At 38.8% G+C, this 16,799-nt stretch overlaps 3 protein-coding genes across 6 annotated transcripts; 2 read left to right on the top strand and 1 right to left on the bottom strand.

The window, feature by feature from the left end:
* The first annotated feature begins 897 nt into the window (after positions 1–897).
* slc26a5 (solute carrier family 26 member 5) lies at positions 898–11,180 on the top strand. 4 transcript variants are annotated; one of them, XM_037243121.1, is made up of 19 exons: positions 898–1,229; positions 2,324–2,559; positions 3,287–3,426; positions 3,649–3,759; positions 4,310–4,485; positions 4,573–4,737; positions 4,832–5,067; positions 5,360–5,507; positions 6,282–6,395; positions 6,476–6,553; positions 6,784–6,879; positions 7,608–7,714; positions 7,812–7,881; positions 7,965–8,057; positions 8,300–8,398; positions 8,761–8,967; positions 9,094–9,148; positions 10,727–10,886; positions 10,929–11,180. In XM_037243121.1, exons 2-18 carry the CDS (start codon positions 2,378–2,380, stop codon positions 10,852–10,854), a joined length of 2,205 nt encoding a protein of 734 aa, XP_037099016.1. In that variant the 5' UTR covers positions 898–1,229; positions 2,324–2,377; the 3' UTR covers positions 10,855–10,886; positions 10,929–11,180. The 4 variants fall into 4 exon arrangements, with proteins under 4 accessions (XP_037099016.1, XP_037099017.1, XP_037099018.1 ...); XM_037243122.1 differs by lacking the exon at positions 10,929–11,180 and adding an exon at positions 1,857–1,882 and having other exon boundaries at positions 10,727–10,928; XM_037243123.1 differs by lacking the exons at positions 898–1,229; positions 2,324–2,559; positions 10,929–11,180 and having other exon boundaries at positions 3,410–3,525; positions 10,727–10,928.
* Positions 11,181–14,250, bottom strand: psmc2 (proteasome 26S subunit, ATPase 2). The gene is made up of 12 exons (XM_037243125.1): positions 14,052–14,250; positions 13,654–13,691; positions 13,482–13,563; positions 13,075–13,174; positions 12,779–12,910; positions 12,625–12,697; positions 12,457–12,552; positions 12,148–12,312; positions 11,977–12,064; positions 11,694–11,896; positions 11,504–11,600; positions 11,181–11,439 (listed from the first exon to the last, which is right to left on the bottom strand). The coding sequence occupies exons 1-12, from the start codon at positions 14,119–14,121 to the stop codon at positions 11,282–11,284; spliced, it is 1,302 nt and encodes a 433-aa protein (XP_037099020.1). The 5' UTR covers positions 14,122–14,250; the 3' UTR covers positions 11,181–11,281.
* Positions 14,251–15,092: 842 nt separating this feature from the next.
* Positions 15,093–16,797, top strand: si:dkeyp-38g8.5 (uncharacterized protein LOC568385 homolog). Its single transcript, XM_037243783.1, has 3 exons — positions 15,093–15,254; positions 15,592–15,773; positions 15,846–16,797. The coding sequence occupies exons 1-3, from the start codon at positions 15,182–15,184 to the stop codon at positions 16,455–16,457; spliced, it is 867 nt and encodes a 288-aa protein (XP_037099678.1). The 5' UTR covers positions 15,093–15,181; the 3' UTR covers positions 16,458–16,797.
* The last annotated feature ends 2 nt before the right edge of the window (positions 16,798–16,799 follow it).

Genomic DNA, 16,799 nt, shown 5'->3' on the forward strand with positions numbered 1-16,799 from the left:
GCCGAGTTTTAGCCTAGACATCTAGGTAGCACTAGACGTCTATTAGACGACAAAATGCTCACAGGGTTTGGACAATCACCAGTTGATCTTCTTTGTAATATTTTATACCTTAAGTAACCATGCAGGCTGTTATACAATATATTGCCGCGGCTGTCATTGTATTTTGACAAAAAAATACATATGTAAGGAATATAATGGAATAAATCAGCAATATGTTTGCAATACATTTTAATTGTAAATGTTTCTTTTAAATAAAAAAAATATTCCTTATTGATGCAACGCTTGGCTACATTGAAATGTTAACTATATTCAATTTACATGATACTTTCTTTTCATAAAGTTACAGATATATATTTTCCTCTTCAGCATCAACACATTTTAAATACTATGAGAAGGCCACCTGTTTGAATGCATGTATCATCCTTGATGCATATTCTGTATGTATTTATAGTCCTGGCTTTAATTATAAAAACAGTGTGAAATAAAAATGAATGGTGAATGGAGTGGACCAAGGAACGCTAACTTGCATGCTTCACATTTCTTCACCCCCCCCTCCCAAAAATATTCGAAATAAATTTGCAAATAGGTGAACTCCACCAAAAAAAAAAATCCTTAAAATTAATCTTGAGGCAAAGAAAGTGCGTCACATGCAGCCAGCGGGCTTACACATGACAATTCAAATGACCCTTGACTGACAGGAGTTGTAGAAAATTGAGTTAAATTTTCAAAATGATGATGATTATTATTGTTGTTATTATTATTATTATTATTATTATTATTATTAACATTTCTTTTCGTCATCCGATCGCCAAGTAACAAAGACGTCAACGTGAAGACCTCATACATGAACTCGAATTTGCAGCACCGAAACGTAAGGGACAGATAGCCTTCTTCTGAACACGTTTTATGGTCCAATCATTTCAGCCATGAAAACAGAGTGTTTATGTAATAGCTTTGTTTTGGTGAATCCGATTCAAACCCCACGAGATTCAAACCACGATGAGCAACGCTCGTCGCGTAGACCGGAACTAAGCGATAAATATCACCCGAGCAGCTCATCAGCTTGCACGGATGCGATCTTTCTTTGTCATTTTGCAAACGGTCGTCACAGCGTTCACCACTGTCACCGGATCACTGTGCTTCTGTTAAACTTTAGCCCAGAAGGTCATTCTCTTAAAGTTCACGTACAACCCACAGCATCCTAACGAGAGCCGGAGCTGGAGAAGGAGGTAAGAACCCTGGCTTTTAAATAACACCCTTGTATTAGCTGACATTACGAAAGGAAGAGAAAAGTATTCCGGTCAAGTGACAGAGATTGTTTAATTGATATGAAAGACGGCTTGCCTACTAAACAAAAAAAAACAAAAACAAAAAACAAATAAACATTCGTTGTAATACTACTAATTCCGTTAATACAATGTTAGCTAGCTAACGAAGTGACAGAAATGCTTCAAACTATCTTTAACCTTACAAAATCCACGTACCACGTCACATTTGTACTGTAAGAGGCTCTGAGAAACAACAACTCTCACACAATGTTGGCATGTCCGTCAAATGTAACATTTATGGATTTGCATCAGATGTGGGTAATTTCTATTGCAAAAAAAAAAAACAGGTAAAAAAACAGTTGGCCGAGCCAACATGATAACCTCGCCACTGACTAGAATCATGATTTTTTTTTTATTGAATTGTATTATGCCAAATATTGGAATGAATCAATCGGTTATCAGAATTTTATTCTGCCAAATATTGTCGTCAACATCAGCCGCAAACTATCCATATCTTTCCAGACCTAATTGAAACCATCTCCCCAATATTTTGAATTTTATTGACATTTTGTGTTTTCTTTTCCATAGAGAAAGCTTCACTTGATCGCCAAAATTTATGTAGACATCTCTACTTATGCCCGCTTCAACCACTGCAAATAGAACAATTGCGCCAATATTTTAGATTTTTTGGGGGGACATTTAACATCTTCCTCTTCATTGGTGCTCACTACAGAAGCGAGTGTCCCTTATTGAAGAATACTTTAAACTTCCATAAAATCCACAATATTGGGGGCAGTAATCATTCTACTATCTTCAGAGGCTGATTGCTCGTGGTTTCTGCCATCATTCAAAATGAGAGGTCTTGAGTGTGACTCATTGAGTCACTCACTCACATTTACAACCATTCAGAGGCGGACACATGTATGGTGTCATCTTTTGTGCAAATTATTGACATGTTATCTCTTCAAGCAATCTTCCTTATCAGAAGAAACTTAAAATCGTTACACAACTAGAAAGCAAAACAACCTGAGATGATTTTGTTTTGTTACTATCAGAGAGCAAGTGTGGCTTACATGTAAAGGAATAACGACAGACAGGAAATAATATTGATGGAGCCAAATGAAGAAGAAGAAGCAGCAGCGGTGGCAACAATAGAGGTGGAGGATGCAGAAAAGTTGCTGATGTACAAGATTGAGCGTCCCGTCTACGACGAGGCACATCTTCGATCAGAGCTTCTCCACCGCAAAGAGAAAACCACCACCCTCCGTCAGAAGCTTGCACTGTACTGTCGGTATGTTGAAAGAAGAAAATGTTTGTGTTATTATGGCAAGTATGTGCAGTGGAAGTCCAATTTTGACAACAATTTGTACCTAGCCAATCTTATTTTTCATCCTAATTAAAAGAAAACACACACAATAAGCCCATTGCATTCCCAGCAGTTTGACAAATATTGAAATAAAATTATTGGCTGTTTAATACCACTTCCAGTTAAAGTTTAATTTCAAAGTAAACATAAAAAATGCTAAATGCCATATACATGCTAACGCTTAGCATCGCTAATCGCGGGCTTGAAAGCAACTGATTTTTTAACACAATTGGTGGCGCAACACACGTAGACGAGGCAATTTTTGTTATCAAGCGCCTTTCACACACTAGGTAACTCAATGTGCTTCACTTAATTAAAAGTACAAAATTTAAAAGCAAGAATTAAAAACATAAAACAATACTCACGGGCATTTGTTCTTCATCCTCTGTTCACTGTTTACTGAGTGCTCTGAAAGAACATCTTTTTATGATATGGTAACTGATGCAAAATGAAACTACTGACTGTTTTATGAAGTTGTTCAATAAGAAGTGCTCTCAAAGAACATCCTATTATGGTATGATAACTATGATGCAAAGTGAAATGTTTTATGAAGTTAAGTCACACACCAAGTACCTTATTGTTAAAAAGTAGGACTATATGATGTTCATATCTGAAACAAATGCCTGATAAATGATGTTTTCGCTTTACGTAGGTGCTCGACGCAGCGGGCAAAGGCAGTGGTTCTAAGCTTCTTGCCTATTCTCACATGGCTGCCAAAGTACCCAGTCAGGAAATACTTGTTTCACGACGTGGTCTCAGGTCTTAGCACCGGAGTTGTGCAACTCCCCCAAGGTGAGCAGCTTCTCAGCTCATTTAGCAGGATTCAGTAGACATGGGAATCATCTGGAAAAACAATGAATGTTGTTTGGAGGCGCGTAGCCAACTCCTGAGGTGCTTCTTGTTACAACCCGCTGCTTTGGTTTTGGTATCTCTGTAGCTCTGAGGTTGGGAGGACAAGTTTTGTTTATGAGTTTGACAGTTTATTTAAACAGCTCTCTCTCTTTTGTACCGTAGGTCTTGCCTATGCTATGCTAGCTGCTGTGCCTCCAGTTTATGGTCTGTACTCGTCGTTCTATCCTGTTCTGCTGTATGTTTTCTTTGGCACATCCAGGCACATATCCATAGGTGAGCAAAAATCATTTTTGTTTGAAAAATTCCCGTGGAGGAGTTTACAGAAATTAAGTTTTGTACTGGTTCCAGACCAAACTTGCTTCGTGGGAATGTTGAGATTTTCTAACCTTATGCTACTTGGACGGAGAGAAATGTCACACACACAATAAACTAGTTCCTATCACTTAATGCAATCAGGATAATAAACCAAACCTGTTTAACTTTTAAACAAAGAACTGAAGCTTTTACTGTGTTTCCTTGACTTTTAATTATTGCCTGAGAATGCAATTCTCAGAGAAAATAATCTTTTCACTTTTGGGCAGAGGCAGTAGGGCGAAAGGAGATTCAGGTTTTGATTCCCATGCTAATCATTTGGACAAAATTGTTATGAGCTATTTTTTGGACTATATTACCAGATTATCTCATTCACTGCCAGCCCAGTAAAAATTGACATATACTCTGCCAATGGCAATGAATGGGTAGTCCAAAAAAGATGGTACGACTAAAGATATGGTGAATTTGAAAAATATTTCTTCATTAAGTCTGTCTGGGGTGTGATTTACAGGCACCTTTGCAGTAATAAGCCTGATGATTGGAAGCGTTGCAGTCAGGGAGGTTCCAGACTCATACATGCAAGCTACCAATGGGACCAACGTGTCCGCCATCTTTGATGTGGCGGAACGTGACGCCAAGAGGGTCCAGGTGGCTGTGGTGCTGACAACCCTCGTGGGAATCATTCAGGTCAGTGCAGTCCAGTATTTCCAACTCAAAGCTCCATTTTGGTTTCATCAGAAATAAAAAATAATTTTGTTGCCCCTTTCTCTTTAGATTGTTTTCGGTCTTCTCAGGTTTGGCTTTGTGGCGATTTACCTCACGGAGCCGCTGGTGCGAGGCTTCACTACAGCAGCTGCTGTGCATGTTGTGGTTTCTCAATTAAAATACCTGCTGGGAGTGAAAACGAAGCGCTTCAGCGGAGCCCTCTCTGTTATATATGTGAGTTCAAAACAACGTACATTTTTGACATAGAATGGGTTTGGTTTTTTTCCCCTCAAAATAAATCTAAAGTTTTTGTCCTTTATCTTTGCAGAGTGTCAAGGCAGTACTTAGTCACATTACAAGTACAAATGTCACCACTCTCATCCTGGGCCTTGTGTGTCTGGTCTCTCTCTATGTGATCAAAGACCTAAATGAGCGCTTCAAAAAAAAACTGCCCATCCCTATACCTGGGGAGATAATCATCGTCATTATATCAACCGGCGTCTCCTATGGCATGGCATTGGCCGGAAACTATAATGTCGATGTAGTTGGGGAGATACCAACTGGGTAAGAGTTCACGCTTCTTGTGTGTGTAATCGTGCTTCAATGTTGAATGTTATCTAGTTATCAGCTATCTTCTTGATAGATTACATGTCGTTCCAAAAACGATTGACAGCAGTTTTATGAGAGCTGACCAAAGATAAGATTTGATATCAAGATGTTATCATATGGCCTGATTATAAGGCCCATTGTCCATTTTTGAAAAAAAATTCAAAATGTGCATTGTAGTCTGAAAGATACAGGATATCACGTATAACCCGTGTGAATGTGCTTCAATCGTCCTTCTGTGTGTTCTCAGGCTTCTCCCACCTGTGGTTCCGGACTTCTCTCTGTTACGCACTTTGGTCACCGACGCCTTCGCTATTGCGATTGTAGGCTTCTCCATGGGAATCTCACTGGCCAAAATCTTTGCTTTGAAGCACAACTACAGTGTGGATGGTAATCAGGTGCGGAAAACGCATTGTGCGGTACATGCGGAAATACCAGATTTCAAAACACTCTGTGTAAGAATTTGATGCGAAGTGAAGTGTTGGCTGGATTTAGAAAGTCTTGTCTTGAGTGTAGGTGCCCAAGAAAAGTGGTCAACAAAGAAATTCAGTGGATTGGTTCTAGAAACAAAGACTTGTCAGACAGGTCTCTGCTACGTATTTTGGCCATTGGGAGTTCATGCATTCTTTCATAACAAAAAGAATTTGGAGGGTTGAATTGCTGCCAGATTTTTAAAGTTTTGTATTTTTCATTATACTTAGTTTCTATTTTGTTTTGACATGTGTTTTTTTTTTTTTTATTCTGGTAGTTTTAATTACTTTAATCAAAACCGTGCCATTTTAATTGAGCTTTTATTAGTTTTAGTTGTAATTTTTATACAAATTTTAATTTGTTAACAAAAATGTTTGTACAATTTTAGTTTGCTGATTCTGTTAGTTTTTGTGAATTACAATCACCTTGATTCTCCTATTGTGATCATCAAAGTAGTGAATATATTTACTCCAAGAAATTATAAAATTATTATCCCATGCAATACAAAAACTTAATATCTGGGGTGTTGATTTATTTTTTTTCCAGTTCTTGACAAATATCCCACCATTTTTCTCACTGCTAGTCAAAAATGCAGTGTATGCAGTGTGTTTTCATTTGTAAAGACTATCAAAATTCCCCCATCTCAAGAAATGTATTGAATCAAGAACATCCTCAAATACTAAACCTAGCTTGCTTTACAGGAGCTGATAGCCCTTGGCCTGTGTAACTTCATCAGCTCTTTCTTCCAAACATTCACCATCACTTGCTCCATGTCAAGGAGCCTGGTGCAGGAGAGTTCAGGGGGGGAAACCCAGGTAAAAGATGAAAAAGATGTTATGAAACGATAATGATAATATTACGTTTATTGATTGTGATTCTTGTGCACTTGGTTCAGATTGCGGGCTTGCTCGGCTCTCTCTTCGTGTTACTGGTGATCGTCGCCATTGGTTTTGTCTTTGAGCCGCTCCCACAGGTGAGCTGAGGCCATGGAGGTGATGTCATGACACATTCTCTTTTAGCATTGATTAAACACTCCGGAACTGCCAAGCTCTTGGTGTCTCCTGCAAACCAGTTGCTGCCTGTAGTGATTAAGTGTGTCTCAATGTTAGCCGCACCCACAAAGCTTAAAAAAAGCTCAAAAGAAATTACACACAGAGGTGAATGACCATTTTCACAGCATCTTTTGTCTTTTCTGTATCCCAGACTGCGTTGGCAGCCATCATCATGGTCAACCTGCTGGGGATGTTCAAACAATTCAGAGACATCCCAACTCTATGGAGAACCAGCAAGATTGAACTGGTCAGTCAATGAAAGCTAACAAAAAGTAGCATGCTAACATTGTTTTGCATGAGCCAATTGAATGCTTTCCAAAGTAATTTAGATTGGCTCCATCTTAACATTGAGAACAAGCGACATTGAAAATGGATGGATAGATGTACAGTGCAAAAGTCTACATTTGTCACAGCAGTTGTGTTGACAGATAGAATAGGTGGTCTCTGCTGCACAAGAAAATACAAAATCACCTTTGTAGAGAGATGGGGCTAAGATTGTTGTAGTTAAAAAACAATGATAGAACTAAAACTAAAATTTATGAACATTTTTATGAAATAAAATGAAAACAAAAATGCTTTAAAAACAACTCTGACTTATACTGTAAACTTCAGTTTATGTTTACAAAACTAGCAAAACCAAACCATAACACGAGTTATCAAGTGCTCTTCTTTTTCGGTTCATATATGAAGAACATGTACAATAAAACCAAATAGTACACAATACTACTGGGTTTAAGTTATTTTAAGTTTATCTATCGAGTTGCCTTGCCTTGCTAACTAGCTGGCTAGCAAGCTAGTTTACAGACTATGACTCGGATAAAAAAAAATGTAATACTAAAAGTAGAATAAAAAATCTGTAAAAACAAACAAACGTACTCAGAAAATAATCAATACGAATCAATAAAAAAAAACTCAAAATGAAATAAAAGCTGAGCAGCTTGATGAATGGATGAATCAAATGCTTTCCTTTATCAGGCCATCTGGCTGGTGACTTTTGTTGCATCCGTGCTATTGGGCTTGGATTATGGCCTTCTCTCCGCCATTGCATTTGCTTTACTGACAGTCATCTATAGAACACAGAGGTCAGTATATTTAATTTGCCATTATACTATCATTACTTTCTGTATTCCCCATTTCACAAAATTCGGGTTCAAGGCTAAACTCTGTTTTGTCTTGCAGCCCGAAAACGGCGGTCCTCGGGCAGGTTTCCAACACGGGACTATACTATGAAGTGGACGAATATGAAGAGGTTAGTTGTGAGGAGAGAGCATATTGACCAAGTTGCCACCAACACCCTCAACAGTGACCATTTTTGATTCATCTTCTTCCAAGGCGGTGGAATGCGAGGGGATTAAGATTTTTCATTACAACTCGTCAATCTACTTTGCCAACAATGACCTTTATGTGAGCGCCCTCAAAGAGAAGGTAATCCTTGTTACCTTGGAATTGTAACACTGGCATGTGAACACTTTTTCAACTCCTCTCTTGGTTAGGTTGGTCCAAAAAGTAAACCACCATATTGAAAGCTAAAATCCTTAAACCTTAAAAGATTGTACAACCTCACTTTTTGTTTAAATAAAAAGCCACTTGCCCAAAACATTATTATCTAATCACGTGCTTCTGTGCTATATTCAGCTCTGATCTTTGGCATTCTTTTCATTTTACAGACAGGTGTAAACCCGGAACACATCCACACTGCCAGAAAAGCTCAGAAAAAACAAAAGGCCAACAGCTCTCTGACATGTTCTCCAAAGACAAATGCCGAGGTAGCTTCACTGACCTTATTTTTTTCCTCCTCCTACTTTTTGTGTCCTCCAACATGTTTGCAATGGTTAAATATGTATTTTGCTGTCTATTTGCTTATGCAATAGTTACTGTGCTATATACTGTACAGGACAATTTAATATGATAAGGGTACTGTGTACTAATATCAACTTTTCAAAAGTTACTATATATAAATACACAACAGTTACTTACTAATAATTAACACTACTAATAAATATAACCTGTTGAAATCTAAATGTAGTACAGTAGCCTTGAAATGACTTAAAACCAATTTAGTTTAGTGAGTTTGTATAAAACTGAAAGTCTGAAACGATTCACTCGGCTTTTTTTTTTTCTATATCAGGAGAAGGAAGGAGCTATGACTCAGAAGGATTTGTCGTTCAATAAAATGGCTGGAGATCAGACAAACGGCCGCCTAGGAGAGAATCATAGCTCGACGGATATCGAGGAGCTTGCCTTCCTTCAATCGCTCGGCTCCGTCCACTCCATCATCCTGGACTGGACTCACGTGGGCTTTATTGACTCTGTGGGAGCCAAAGCCATCAAACAGGTTATTTATTTTAGTCACTTGAGGCAACAAGAGTGAAATGTGCAACATGTAGTGAAGAAAGTATTGCTCAATAATAACCGTTTAATCAAATTTATTGATTATGTATAACCCTCTGTATCTCTGCAGGTCATTAAGGAGTATGCAGCAGTAGATGTTCAAGTCATCATAGCGGGCTGCAATAGTAAGTATAATCATGACATGCTCATCAGTATCAAACGTAACTATTTAAAGACATAAAAACGTGCAAAAGAATCACTCTACCTGGACTTGTAAATTATGGTGAAAATGGGTAGAATACACAAATTGAGGCATGTTGCAATTCATTAGTTCTCAATTTGAAAATCGAACTGGTCCTCTTACCCAGTGGTCCCCAACCTTTTTTGCGCCACGGACCGGTTACGTGTCAGAAATATTTTCGCGGACCAACCGTGATATAAATAAATAATACATTTATATAAATATATAAATACGAATGAAATGAATAAAATGATACGACTGGCATTAAAACAAGTATAAACAACATCAAAATAAAACTCACCATTACGTTGAATTAGTGGGAGCACTGAGCTTGTTTCTCAGAAACGAGCCCGCGTAATCGGAGACAATGACACCCGAAGTGGTTAAGGTTTGTCTTTTAATACAGGATGCTTGGTCTCCATGTGAATTGCCTCGTTAGCTGGCCTGTCACCGCCACATATTAGCCAGAGTCGGCTTGCTTGGCGCATCAGTCACCTGTGGCGATAAATGCATATTTTAAGTAGGACTCCAGAAATGTTCTTTTAAATGCAGCTTTCCTTTTCTTAGAAGTCGTAGCCTCTTCTTCTTCCGTGTCCTCATTGTTTTTTTTTTCCCAAACATCTGTTTCTTGCTCATATTTGCTTGCTTCGCGGGTCGACTGAGGTGACATGTCACGTGACCGAGACGAGCGTCTTGACTTGAATTAACCTGTGTCACGAGACACAGCTGCACCAACGGATGGAATTGGGAGAGAATCGCCACATTTTTCAGAATAAATTCTTACAAATTTTTGCTAGCTTTGCGGGCTCGACTGGGGAAACATGTCACGTGACCGGGACGAGCGTCTTGACCTGAATTAATTGATCGTCGATAAAAAAAAATATTTTTTTTTTTTCTGTGTGGCCCGGTACCAAGTGACCCACGGACCGGGACCGGGGGTTGGGGACCCCTGCTCTTACCAACATCCAACATAAAACATTGCCCCCTAGTGGCAGAAAAGTTACCTCAACTTGATGTTTCACACCCCTTCTAACTAGTATCTTTAATTTCAAATGACTAGCTATGACCATGGAATTACACCCAGTGAACTAAAAGATACAAGCATGAAACATCTCTCCACTGTTTTCTTAAGAGTATGAAACATTTTGGAAAAATATTGTACATGTAGGTTAGAAATAAAATTTGATTAATTTGCGATTAATCCTGAGTTAATTCTGGAAATTAGTAGAAAAATGTAGGTTGTGCAAAATGCCCATTTTTCTCCCTGTGGATTCCCAGTGTGCCAATTGCAATATCTGAAATGTGATGTCAAGCATTGATTATAAAATTTCCAAATTTGAACTCTACAGTGGAGAAGCAATTGAGACGCTCGCCTGACCATTCCCGTAAAAAACAAAAATAAACGTAATAGACAAGTTTAGTTGTCGATGGCAGTGAATGTGTAAAAAGCTTACCTGTGTGCTACTCTTCCACCAAGTCCTTAAATTCTGATCCAACACATTTTTCTGTGTGACTCAACTAGGAAGTCTGCTGACTGACCTGGACCAGCTACAGTTCTTCTCTGGAATCATAAGCCCCAACATGGTGTTCCCCACCGTTCATGATGCTGTGTTGCACTGTCAAAATCCGAAACCGAATTCTACATGCTGATACGAATGTGAAGAATATCTTTTGCATCCTTTTGAAGCACTTAAGGGCTTGTTAAAATGCCCAGGATTTGTTCATGAAGCACTCAAGGGCTTGTTAAAATGCCCAGGATTTGTTCAAAGACTTTGTTACTAGTTATAGCAATGTTGCTTTGTGCTGGATATGCGTGTGTGTGTGTGTGCTGTGTAGTGTTAAACAGCTTCAGTTGCACATTAGATAGGGAGATTAGTTGTTTTGAAAAACACAAAGTAATTTAATATTTTCAGAGACATTACCAAATGACAGATGCTTACTGTTGAATTGTTTTTTAAAATAAATCTTGAGACTCATGTGGAATAAACTTTTATTTTTAACATCTGACAACAAAAAGGATTTTTTTCCACTCTGCCTTCTAGAGGACATCGAAAACAAAATATACACACACACACACCTAATTGTAAGTCATGTATCTGGGCGTGGCGCTGAACTTGGCGTAGGACTTGATGACCTTGTTAACGGCCTCCAGGAAGTCCTTCTCAGTGGCGATCTTCCTGCGAGCTCTGATTGCAAACATACCGGCTTCAGTGCACACGCTGCGAATCTCGGCACCTGGCGAGAAGATCCAAACGTCAGTGCGTTTTCTTTAGTTTCAATTACATTTGAGTAGTTTTACCTGTGCTGTTGGGACAGAGGCGAGCCAACAGCTCAAAGCGAATGTCTCTCTCCACACTCATGGAACGAGCATGAATCTTGAAGATATGCGTCCGACCCTGAAACCCCCAAAAAAAGTTTCTTTTTTTATTTTTATGCCCTGACTGATCCTGATCCCACCACTATATTTTTTATGTGGGTGTTTGCTGCACCTCTAGATCAGGCAAGCTGAACTCAATCTTCCTATCCAGACGTCCCGGTCTCATCAGGGCCGGATCCAAAGTGTCAGGCCTGTTGGTGGCCATCAGCACTTTGATGTTTCCGCGCGGGTCGAAACCGTCCAGCTGGTTGATGAGCTCCAGCATGGTCCTCTGCACCTCGTTGTCTCCGCCGGCACCGTCGTCGAAACGTGCGCCTATTTGGTTCAAAAATGACATTTCATGAAGAAAAATAAATAAATACGGCCAACATTAGAACTTGACCATGACACCATACCTCCAATAGCATCTATTTCATCAAAAAAGATAAGACATGCTTTCTTGGTCCTGGCCATCTCGAAAAGTTCTCTCACCATCCGGGCTCCCTAAAGAAAATAGATTTACTGTTTTTATTGAAGAAAAAAAAAAAAACATTTCACATTATTTGATTCAGTCTGAATGTTTTTACCTCTCCCACATACTTCTGCACCAGTTCCGAACCAATGACTCTGATGAAGCAGGCGTCTGTCCGATTGGCCACGGCACGGGCGCACAGGGTCTTACCGGTGCCGGGTGGTCCGAACAGAAGCACACCTTTCGGAGGCTCGATGCCCAAGTTGACGAACCGTTCGGGCTGGTGAGCGAAAACACAAATAGTTTTAATGTCAAATTATTAGCTACCATAGTTATTATTTTACTTATAATGATGGGGCAAGTTCTGATACTTATGGCGACCTCTTGTGGCTGTGCTAAAATCAGCATTAAGTAAACAACTCACATGGAGCAAGGGGGTCTCAACGACTTCCCTCAGCTTTTCAATCTGCTCCTTACAGCCACCGACATCACTGTAGGTAACGTCAGGTTTTTCCTCCACCTACATGACAACGTAACGTTACTTGTGTAAATTGGTAACCAATTAATTAGATTTTGGCTGGCGTGTTTGTACCTGCATCATGGTGACAGTCGGATCAATTTTAGGTGGCAGAGGGATATGGATCTGATACTTGTTTCTGTCAACACTGCGACAACAAACATGAAGTTGTCAGTGTTTAAAATCTGAATTGATCAGTAAGGTGAATTGATTTCTTTTTTCTTCTTACCCAACTCTCATGCCTTCCTCTATGTCAGTCGGGGCCACCTGATCACTCAGGTCCACCACAAACTTGGCAAACTGCTTGACATTGATGATGTATTTAGGGTCCTCAGAGTCTGCGTTAATGATCTTTGTGCATCTGTTGAAATCAAATTAAAAGGGTTCAAAATACATAGCTAGCAAAGTTCTTGCTTATGTGGAGCTTTAAATCCACATCAATTTTACAGAAAACGATTTGTAGATTTGAAAGGTTTTCACAATATTTAGAAAAGCCAGACCAAATAGTCATGATACTACATTTACCTTGCAACTTGCAGTGGTTGTTCACTTTGAAGGGTCTGCTTGTCAGCAGCCAGATCCCACAAAGCGGGTGATGCCAGCCCCGTGTCTGATTCTTTAATACCTGTCACAACCACAAAACAATTGATACAGTATGAACTTGTGATGGGAAAATGAAGTTTCAAATTTGCTTCATGAACCAGTTTAACTTTGTACTCCTCTAGACAGCACTGTTGGTTTAAATAAGGGGTTTAAGAAATTGCAAGTCTGTATTTTTAGCTCAATGTTGAACAGGAGTAAAAAAAAAATTAACAAAACTGGTTCATGAAGCAAATTTGAATTTTCTTTTTTCAATCACTAATCTGTTTACATAAAAGCTTATAGTTTATATTTTAAATTTACCATCTTTTCAAGGAATATGTTTAATTCACCTGTGAGTTCATTGATTTTCTTAAGCAGCTGTTGGATGTCATCTTCCACTTGTTTTATCTGTCTGGAGTACGTGCTTTGACCCTGGTGATGCAAGACAGTTTGGGGATGTGGATTAAAATACACAATATATTTAATGACTACTACTTCTATCACGTCTGGGAGAACACTCACGTAAGTTTTCAGAAGAGCAATGTCTCCTTCATCCAAAGCTGTACACAACATGAACACAACGTCATTGAATTGGGATTATGGCCATTGGGTTTGTATTGACACGTACAAAAAGAGAAATTTTGAAGATAATGAGAAGTCAAATTATCAGCTCATTCGTTCACTTTCGGAACAATTTTCAACATTCCAAAAAATGTTAGCTCTTCCACATCATGCTACATATTTCACTATATTTTTTTTATTTAGCAGTTACACGCAATTTCTTCAGAAATTACACGTTTAGCTACGTTTGGTTTGATTTTTTTCTGCACAATACAAATACAACCCTGTTACCGATGGAAGCTAACTTTAGCAAAGCAGCTAATGTCTGAAATGAAGACCGTTGCTTTTTAACAATATACCTCTGATTGGGGAGTCATCCTTATCCTCCTCCTTTGTCTTCCTCTGGTCATCTCCTAAATAGTCCGGCATTTTTATTCGTCAGGATTTTTATTGTTTATAACTATCAGACAGAGCTGCTGAACGGGCTAAATTGTACGATTACACAGCAGCTTTGCGTTTCCGTCCCCAAACCGGAAGTAAGTGTCGGAAGGTTATTTCATATGTACCAATTATACTGCGTTTGAGCAATCGTGTAAAAACACTAAACTCTCAAAATAACGTTACACCCTTCTCAAGTACTTTTTTGATTTTTCCCGTCTTCCCAGTCATTAAACAATTACAATATTGTAATATTACTACACACACACACACACACATATATATATATATATATATATATATATATGTGTGTGTGTGTGTAGTAATATATATATATATATTTATTTATTTATTTATTTATTTATTGACAATAAAGCAGACTTTGACTTTGATATATCAAAGTCAAAGTCTGCTTTATTGTCAATTTCTTCACATGCCAAGACACACAATGAAATCGAAATAACGTTCCCACTATCCCACGGTGACAAGACATAGTACACAATATACATACAAGTAAACAACACACAAAAATAAAAACAAGAACATATATATATATATATATATATATATATATATATATATATATATATATATATAAGTACCAACGAGACGTAATTGGCCAGTAAATTAAAATCCAAAAAAGAAATAGGAAATCACGACGTCATTTTTTTTACTCCTTATCTTAAGATATTTTTGATTGATATTAATTTTTGCAGAGTTTCTAAAATTTGCAGATAACGGCAAAAACGATTTCTACCAACAATAATGTGTCTTATTTACGTAAATGCTTTGTCAACGTGTAATTTTTGTTTATGATTTTGTAAGTGAACTGGAATATCTGATTGTATATATTTATTTGGTTTGTTCCCAATTGTTATATTAAGAAAGAGGAAATGTTGGGGAATTGTAAAATTAAATAAACTGAAGGGGGAAATGACGCAGCTTTGGCGGCATAAGCGGAAGTGACGCAAGTGGCCTCCCCATCGCTCCGAAGAAAACGTCTACCCTACGAAGTGCACTAGATTGAAGAAGTCTTCTAACTCGACTTGAAATGGCGTTCTTAGATCACGTGTACACGAGTACGCCATGTGATACAGTAAACCCCGTGGAGCCGGTTTATAATTGTAAGTTCGATTTGTAAAGCAAAAAAGGAAAAGAAAAAAGGCTGGGTGCTGTTGTGAAAATGGCGACCTACGAAGTGCCCTGCGCGTGCACGCGTGGACTTTGCAATTACTACTTGCTTTCTAAACTGCTCACCTCAATAAGTCATATAAAATAAAGGGTTGGTTAATTTGCAACTTTGCAAATGCTGTCGTAATTCCCGCTGTTATGCGGCAAGTTCCGTGTTTTGTATTGTGCTGCGTTCACTGCCTCTCGTAAATCTGACTGGCTAAAAGTGCATTATTATGTACCCTGGGTTAATACCTACTGCGTTATTATATTATTTATTTTCTCTTTTAGGGAGCCTAAAGGAAGCAGAAGAGCTTGTGAAGCTAAGGATGTCAAATAGTTATCTCTTCTCCGGAAAGAGAAATACAGCCGCGAGGGCATGGATGGCCATCCTCAGACATATGGGCTTGCAACACAAACTGAACCACCGTCAGGCCAAGAAAAAATGGGAAAACCTAAAACAACGATACAAGGTAGATTTTTTAACTTTACATTTATATTAATATCCAATGCAATTTTGCTTACAGATAAATGTTTCTCCGTAGGATCTTAAGGACAAAAGTCATTGTTATATGTGGCCTCTCTTCACTGTGATGGATGACGCCATGGAAGGCAGACTAGAAGGAAGCGCTCCCATTGTAGGAATCTGCACCGATGACAAGTTGTGTATCTCATCCAGAGGTAAAAAGAGAAAGAGAACCCCGCCTAGCATCTATCCGGTGAAAGTAACAAACGTAGTCCCGGAAATTGAGGTGATTTTGAACGGAGAGAATAAATCAGAAGAGGAGGAGGATGGTGGTGATGAGGATGTGATGGAAGGCAGCCAGGAGTTTATGCTGCTAGACGAAGCCACAGAGAGGGAAAAACAATCCATGGAGCTCGAGCGCATGGCCCTGCAACGGGACAGGGCATTGCTGGAGCGGGAGATAGCCATCGTCGAGCGGGACAGAGCCCTGATGGAGCGGGAAAGGCTGCTTTTAGAGCGGGAAAAAGAAATTGTGGCCAAGGACCGAGATGCCATCAACAGAGAGCGGCTGGTTTTGGAGAGACAGAAAGCCGCATTGGAACCTTCTGCTGAACAGGAGACAACCACAGACTCAAAGAACAGGACAGAACGTTTCCTGGACTTGTTTGAAAAACTCATTGATAGTTTTTGATAGGGAATAAACCTTGAACTTTCTTGTTGAATTAGATGTGGGAACAACTTTTTTGAAACAATCAAAAACATTGAAAAAAAAGCTTTTTGTTTTGGAAGAGGTCATCAAAACAACTTTATTCACTCATGTGGTTATTCCATACAGAGCACATAATACCGAGCTGTTAGCATTGAAGCTAACAGTTAGTTAGCTGTTAGCTAATCCACAACCCTCCTCCCAAATCATGAGCAAAAGTCTTTAGAATAAGCTGTTGTGCATAGTCACTACCCCCCCCACCCCCCTTCCCCGGAAAGTCTTCGCTGCATATATTTTTATATTACAATACAGACTTTACAACAAATG

This window comes from Syngnathus acus, chromosome 23 (genome assembly GCF_901709675.1).
Source record: "Syngnathus acus chromosome 23, fSynAcu1.2, whole genome shotgun sequence".
In the NCBI taxonomy this organism is placed as follows: Eukaryota; Metazoa; Chordata; class Actinopteri; order Syngnathiformes; family Syngnathidae; genus Syngnathus; species Syngnathus acus.